This window comes from Alligator sinensis, unplaced genomic scaffold, assembly GCF_000455745.1.
Source record: "Alligator sinensis unplaced genomic scaffold, ASM45574v1 scaffold966_1, whole genome shotgun sequence".
Taxonomy (NCBI): Eukaryota; Metazoa; Chordata; order Crocodylia; family Alligatoridae; genus Alligator; species Alligator sinensis.
This window is the reverse complement of record NW_005842161.1, coordinates 703,366-710,898: the sequence shown is the minus strand read 5'-3', so window position 1 is coordinate 710,898 and position 7,533 is coordinate 703,366. Positions and strand designations below refer to the sequence as shown.

General features: G+C 43.7%; 1 protein-coding gene across 1 annotated transcript; it reads left to right on the top strand.

Moving 5' to 3' along the window:
- The first annotated feature begins 4,286 nt into the window (after positions 1 to 4,286).
- On the top strand, positions 4,287 to 5,048 carry FAM243A (family with sequence similarity 243 member A). The gene has a single exon (XM_006025714.1). It carries the CDS (start codon positions 4,290 to 4,292, stop codon positions 5,046 to 5,048), a length of 759 nt encoding a protein of 252 aa, XP_006025776.1. The 5' UTR covers positions 4,287 to 4,289.
- Positions 5,049 to 7,533: the final 2,485 nt, after the last annotated feature.

The window sequence follows — 7,533 nt, the reverse complement described above, 5'->3', positions numbered from 1 at the left end:
GCTGCAGGCTAGCAAGCTCTCACACAGGCACCTGCAGGCATGCACAGGTCAGCTCCTTCCTTTTCCCCCTCCTCTCTTCCTCCCAGCTTCTAGAAATAGCAAGATTTCTCAGGAACGGGATCCTTCCAGAGCCATCCAGAGGACAGAGTGCCAATTACCTACCAAAACAAAACCTATCCAAAGACACCTTTTCAACATACAATACAACCACATAATCATCACAGCAGCAAACAAACTGCTCCCCTCTATTCCCCAGCAGGGGTGTGCGAAGCGGGCCCTCTTTGATTTGGATTCAGATTCAGCCCAAATCACGGACAGTGATTTGATTCATTGATTCGGATCACAGTCCCTGATTGGCTTTGGCCAAATCCGAATCTGAAGATTCGATGTTGATTTGGAGAATCAGCGATTCGGACATAGACACGGCTTTTAAAGTATTTTCTACATACCTCGAGGTACTAGCGTAGCTTGTGAATGCTGTGATGCTGGGGAGGATAAAGCGTCCCGCCGGAGTGAGGCTGGGGGGGGAGGGGCGGGGCTTCCACGTGTCCAGCGGTGAACCCAGAAGTGGACTGAGGGCCCCCCTGCACCCTCCCAGCTTGGTGATTGGTTGTGGGAGGACCCCGGGTGCCCCCCCATACACAGGAGGCACTAATTGCTGAGCCGGAGGGACATGGGGGAGCCCCCTGCGTGCTCTCTGGTAGACCTGGAAGTGGGCCGGAAGTGCTTCTGGTCCACTTCTGGGTCTGCTGCTGAGCATGCTGGAGAGCCCTCCATGCTTCTTTGGGACACTCCATGTACCCCAGCATCGCAGCATTCATGAGCCACCTCCTACCTAGAGGTACGTAGAAAAAACATTTAAATCTATGTCTATGTCTGAATCACCGAATCTTTCCAAATCGATTTGGAGGGTAGGCCTCTCTACCCAGCACTTACTACTAAGCTGGTACAGGTGGCAGAGCCCCTGGATGCAAGCCCTGGGTGAGATTCCCTTCCCCAGTGACTGAGCTAAGTGGTAGTTTCCCAGGTTGGTTTGCTGCTGACTATGACTGTGATCAATATTAAACTACAGTTAAAGGTTAATAGTTAAGGTTTTACTTAGGCTGTACCATTGCTCCACTATTCCCTTTTAATAAACCTGTTTTAATTTAACATTTGCTTATGAGTGGGCAGGTTTATTCACATTAAAACACCAAGTTCAAAGTTACTTTACCGAGTTTTTGGTTGGGGACTTGAGGTAAATTTGAAAAGTTAATGTAAAACCCCTATACAGTGGAGTCACATCTTATGTGCATTTAACTTGCGTGAATTCAACTATACGCGGGGTGGGAGTGGGGGCAGGGCTTGGGTTTGCACGTGGCGCTGCCGCTTACCTGGAGGCCCATTATGGTGGTGATGGCCACTGCCTCCTAAACCTCCCGCTGTTGCCATGGTGCCGTACCCAGAGCTGTGTGGCTGGCCTCCGGGCAGCAGTGGCAGCGTGGTGGCAGCCGGGCGGCACGCAGCCATCCTCACCACCACACCGTGCTGTGCTGCTGCCACCAGCTGCACAGCTCTAAGCATGGCGCCGCATGCAAACTCAAGCCCCACCCCCCCTCCCACCCCGTGTATAGTCACCAATTTTCACCTTACGCAATTTTCACCTTATGCGCTGACTTCAAAACCTAACCCCCGCATAAGATGCGACTCCACTGTATTTGTATGCAACCATTCGTAATGCCATCCAGCACTTGGCAGAACAGCAGCATACAGGCCTTATAGGGTGGGTGTCAAGTGGCAAGCTGGCTCTCAAAATCCAAGCTTCAGATCAAGCAGGGATCTACCCAGGCTTCTTCAGAAGAGTCCCCTGGTGGAGGAGATGTGTTTTGGGGTGACCCATAAAAGATTTCCACCCATAATCCCAGCCCAAACCTAGCTCCTTATTCAGGACTGGGGGCCTGTCAGTAGGCAACCTGGCACACAAAAACCAAGCTTTGGGTGGGGCCTACCCAGGCTTCTTTGGGAGAGTCCCACGATAGCAGAGAGATGTGGTGTGGGGTGACCCAAAAAAGATTCCCACCTGTAATCCCAGCTCAAACCCAGCTCTTTATTTGGGGCTAAGCTTTTAGTACAGAGACCAGGGGTCCTGCCTGTTATGCAGAAGCTGAACTTTGGTTCAGACAGGGGCCTTTCCAGGCTTCTTCAGGAGAGTCTTCTGATGGCAGAGATTTGTGGTCTTGGGTGACCCAAAAGGGATTTTCACTTGTAATCCCAGCCCAAACCCAGCTCCTTATTCAGGCCTGAGGGGCTATCAGTACGAAGCCTAGCACACAGTAAACGAGCTTCAGGTCAGGCAGGCTTCTGCTCAGGCTTTTTCAGGAGAGCCTCCTGATTATGAAGACGTGTGTCTTGGGGTGACCCAAAAAGGATTTGCCCCATAATCCCAGCCTAATCTCAGGTCTTTTTTCAGGGATATGTACTTGATACTATTTTACATTTTAATTAGTAAATATATGTTTTTAATGAAATCTTGTCTTATTCATTACTAACAACCATTATTTGTGTAATGATTAGCTTTTAAAAAGGAACCAGGAATAAGAAATTGGCAATAAGGAATCAACTTCAGCCTCATAGGGCAAAAGCAACCTGCTGATGTAAGCGGAGAAGCCAAAACCTCTGAGGGCAAGGAGGAGTTTGCTGCAGAGACAGTGATGATTCCTGCCTGCTGCTGAAAACAGATGTGGACTGTAAAGTAAGACCTAGCCATGGGTAAGTGTGAAAGGTGCTAGAAGATAGTATGTTTTAAACCTTTATGTTATATTCCATCTTCCCTCATTCTGCTGAGTGTTTTCTCTAATTATTAAAGTTGGGGGCGGGGGGTTACCCCTAAATTTAGCTGTCCTGTAACTGAATATCTCACCATATGGGGAGTTTGTACCCTCAGGGCCTTGGCTGACTCAGGGTCCCGTCACAGCTGCCATAATAGAAGAGGGGACATGTAAAGTGTACATGCTCCACATGTTCTTATATGTTCTTAAGACTTTAATGAAGACAGTCCACAGTACAGTGTAAATCCACTACTCTAATTCACATCTCACACCAGTTCTGTTTATTATGTTTGAAGTGCTAAATGAGAATATGGCTCCCTAAATTGAAAGCAACAATCAAACAGTTACCGTTTCAATTATTTTCACGGTATTAAGGCTTCCTAAGGAAAGAAAGTAAAGCTTTCTTGTAAATCAAGTACTGCTGACATCAGTGCTATTGTAATTACATTTCTGGAATTCCTCTGTAAGATGTAGAAATTGTACTTGGCTCTCTTTGAACATTAAAATAAAAAAGTAATATATTTAAGTTCCTCAGTTGCCTGGAGTTATACCCCCATGCATGTTCTGAATGGCTGAAGTCCTAACAGGTTGAATAGTTTGGCATCTAGCTCACGTCTAAGTTCTGTCAGCCTCCAGAAGCAAGGTACTCCTCTGCCTGAGGCCCTGACGGGCTAGTCCAGCAAACATGCTCTGAGAACAACTAATGCAAGCCTACAGGATGTAGCTCTCGTCAAGTACAGTTACAGCTGCTGCTTTCTTTAGAAGATGGCCTGGGGCTGGTACCCACCATGCCCTGTGGTTAGAGCACTCACCCAGTAAATGGAAGAAGACCTGAATTCAATTCTCTCCTAGCCTGAGGGCGATTCAAATCCACATCTCCCACTACCCAGAAAGTGTTCCTAACCATAGGTTATTTTGTGCAGGGGCACTTCTGGCATCCCCTGTTGAAGCTTCAACTGTGCAGAAAAGAATTCAAGATTTACTAGCTCAAGGAGATAAAGCAAGTAGGAGCATGATTCTGTAGCCCAAGGATAAAAGGGGCAGTCCTGGCTTCCAGTGCTTGCTTCCGGGACAGGATAAAACATCTAAGGAGTCCTGGGAGCCAGAGCAGGAACCAAGCACTAAGTGTCCTAGGTACAGGACCGGAAAGTCAAGCTCCTCTGCCAAGCGCTCTAATTACTAGGATAGAGGAGGTGGCACCACTAGCAGCAGCCATGTTGCCAAAGGATCATTAATAAATTAATAAATACTGGGAGACTGAGGGGGCAGAGCTATTATTTTCTATGGTGAAGCTGTGAATTTTGATCAGCCATTTGGGAATACTGGATGTTATGATGCAACTGAATACAACTACATGTTATGATGCAATTAAACAGCACAAACATAATAAGGCTCATTATGAGCTCACTGCTCTACTACACTCCAAACCTCACTGTATCCTCAGAACCTTCTTGTATTTCAAAGCACTTGAGCGATACCAGCATGTACCGCTTCATAAATCCTCTTTTCAAGCATATCATTCACCGGATTTACTTTGATGCTGCTACAAAGAAGCAGTGCCTTCAGTATTTAAGAGCCCTGAGGACTCTGCAATTTAATGGTTTCAATACTATCTTTTTAGGAGAAACTGATATTTCAGAAAGTCTCATAACAGGAGAGAAGATATCTCAGGAAGACAACCCAAACTGGCCAACATGGACCCTGCTTCATGCTGGAAGTAGTCAAGGTTGGGTGCCTTGGAGGTACAGAGTATTGTTAAGGAATGAACTATGCAGGAACCAACAAGAAGATATTTTTCAGGAATTCTGTGATTCTCTGAATAAGTCCTATGGGAAATGTGTCATTATAGTCAAAGAGAAAAGGCAGCCGACTTTGGTGAAGACAAAAGAACATACTAATCAAGAGAAAACAATATCTCAGGTCCCATCAGTGATTTACATATCCAGCACTGACTGCTGTCCTGAAATTGCTAAGGCAAATGGCCATGAGCTTCTCTTTGTGCCTTCACCCTACAACTACCTGCACCCTATGGATGCTGCATGGTCTTCTTTGAAATGGTTTATTATAAACAACAGGAAAGAGTTTTCTCTGAGGTCCATTGAAAGGACTTACACCTACAGGTGTATACTTTTCAGTGACTTGATTATGAAAGGAATAGAGAAGATGACTCCAAGCAAATGGAAGATAGCAACTAGCAAAGTGAGGCGATGGGAGAACTACTATCTTGACACATTTTCTTAAAGATTTCTTTCTGCAGACATCCTAAAATAAGTGTGCCAATAAAGTTACTAAATTAGATCATTATAATCTGAATGGCTCCATTATTCAAGTGGTGAATGTTGTATAAATTCTGGATAGATTGGTGGACAAGCTTAATCATGGAACTGAGCTCAAAAGATCCAAATAATTTGATTTTTAGAAGAGTTTGGATGCTGATCAGCAGTAAATTGTATTGCTTTCTCTTCACTTGTTGTAGTAAGCCAAAGTCAAGACCTCAGACCTAAACACATCTAAACTTAAGGGAAATGTGAGTTGGGCTCAGGCACATCCCTGATCCTTTTGGTAGGTTTGCTTACAAATTAAATACATGTCAAATGGAATATCCAAAACAGTTTTAAACAAGTCAGCAGAATTAAAGCTAAGGTGAGTGTAACATAACATAGGTATTGATAGGCCAATAAGCCATCCCCTCTAGTGTCCTGTTTCAGAGGAAGATATATGAAATGACATAGAGTCAGAGGCAGCAGTGGCACATGGGGTAGTGTCAATGGCTCCACTACTAGTGGCACAATGGTGGCTGGGCCAGCAACAGAGCTACTCCTATTTTTGTGCCCTCTCTGGAGCCAGTGCACAGGGCTGAAGGTTTAAACTACTTAGTATTGTATCAAAACCTAATTTAACTGGGTGTGTCTGTTTTCAGGTAAATGATCAATCCTGTCTGGAATCCTAGTAGGCTCTCAGACACTATCTTATAGCAGTGAGTTCCACAAGTTATTCATGAGTTGTGACAATAAGTATTTCCTCCTATCCAGTTTAAATGTGTGTAATATTATATACTTCTACTACATATCCCTTACACAGACAAGGACAAAAAGTCAACTCTTCAAGAAAACAGGTAGTTCACATGATGATTGCCATGTTTGTTTAAACACCTTGAAACAATGAACACGATTGCTATTATTTGCCATGAGTGGAAACTTTGGAATAGAATACAGAATTCAGACCTACCTAATGAGAGAATCTAATCCATCGTTTTGCAGAATAAGAGTAGAGTCACTCAGGTATCATTCCCTACTAGTATAGTTTCTAGCATTTTCATGAGAATACTTGCAGCTAATTATCTTTTCTCAGCTTTGTGCTTAAAAGTAAAAAAATTCTACTCTTGCTTAGGGGGAAAAGGGAAGGTGGCAGGGATTAGAAAATTAAAAGCTGCAAATATGCTGTGAAAGAATGCAAGAAAACATGAGAGAGAATGATCTGATTGGCTTGATTCTGATTTCATACTGAATCAGCAGTAACTCCACCAAAGTAATGCAGTTAAAAGTCAATGTGAGAGGAACTCAGACCGAGTACGTGAAGAACAAACACAATCCACAAACTGCCTAGTATTCAAAAAATCTGATTGGTTCACAGCACATTGTCACCACTTTGTTGAATCTTGTTTGACTTATATATGATTATACTAAACTACATGCCAGAATAAAACTATGGGAAGCAACAAACAGTGCTTCAGATTCTGATCTTCGGTCATACAGCAGATGTTTAAACTGGTATAACCAATGTTTACACCTGTGTAAACAAGGAGCACACTATTGGTGTAAACCTCTATACCAGTATATTTTACCATAATCCAAAGTAGAGGTACCTTTGGAGAAATGAGGAATAGAAGTACATAGTATAAGTTATACTGGTTTAGGTATTGTCTGTTGACTTCCATCCTGGCATATTTGCTCAATGCAAACAGTAGTTACCTACTTCCCCACCTGGAAGCAAGGCATTGCAGTAGTGCCTACAATGAGTAACTAACCTGCATCACTGCTATGGCTCCTGGTGTCATTTACACTGGTGACCAAAACCGATGGGAATTATACCAGTGTAAATGTATCACATATCCAGGCCTTTAGTTAAACCAATTTAAATCTAATAGCTTCACTGCTATACATCAGATTTACAGCAGTGGAAGTGAGACCAGAATCTGAACCAAACACATGAAAAAACAGGATCATCATACTTTCCTACCAATCTCAGATGTCTTTGACTTCCACAGCTATGTTTTCTTTAGTGCTAGATTGTAACACCTCTGCCCAAACAGAGGACTGTCCTACACCATGAGTAATCCTAATGATCAGGTCTATTTGCAGATTCAGCCATTGCTCAATGTGTGTATATGCTATCGGATAAAGATGACCTTCTGACATCACATGAAATTCCTCATTACAGTCTTCAATCTTAGCAGTAGTGTACATGCAATGGAAGCAATTTCTACCCTAATAACACACAAGCCTTTTAAAAGCTTGAAAGAGGCAAGAGCTTTTGCATCTTGAGTGGTTTTTTATATCAGAGAGGCTTCTGATGCAGTAAAAGCCATTGCAGAGCCAGAACTAAGAGATGAACTGGCTGGAGAAGACCCTCAACAGCAGGGAAAGGGATTGATTCCCTTCTTTGCATGGGGCTCTGGTTAAGGAAGCCCTGGCTCTATTCTGTTACAGCTTGTTGTTTGGAATTG

Excerpts from the sequence above, each read along its gene's own strand:
- FAM243A (XM_006025714.1), top strand. The coding sequence starts at position 4,290 with ATGTACCGCTTCATAAATCCTCTTTTCAAGCATATCATTCACCGGATT.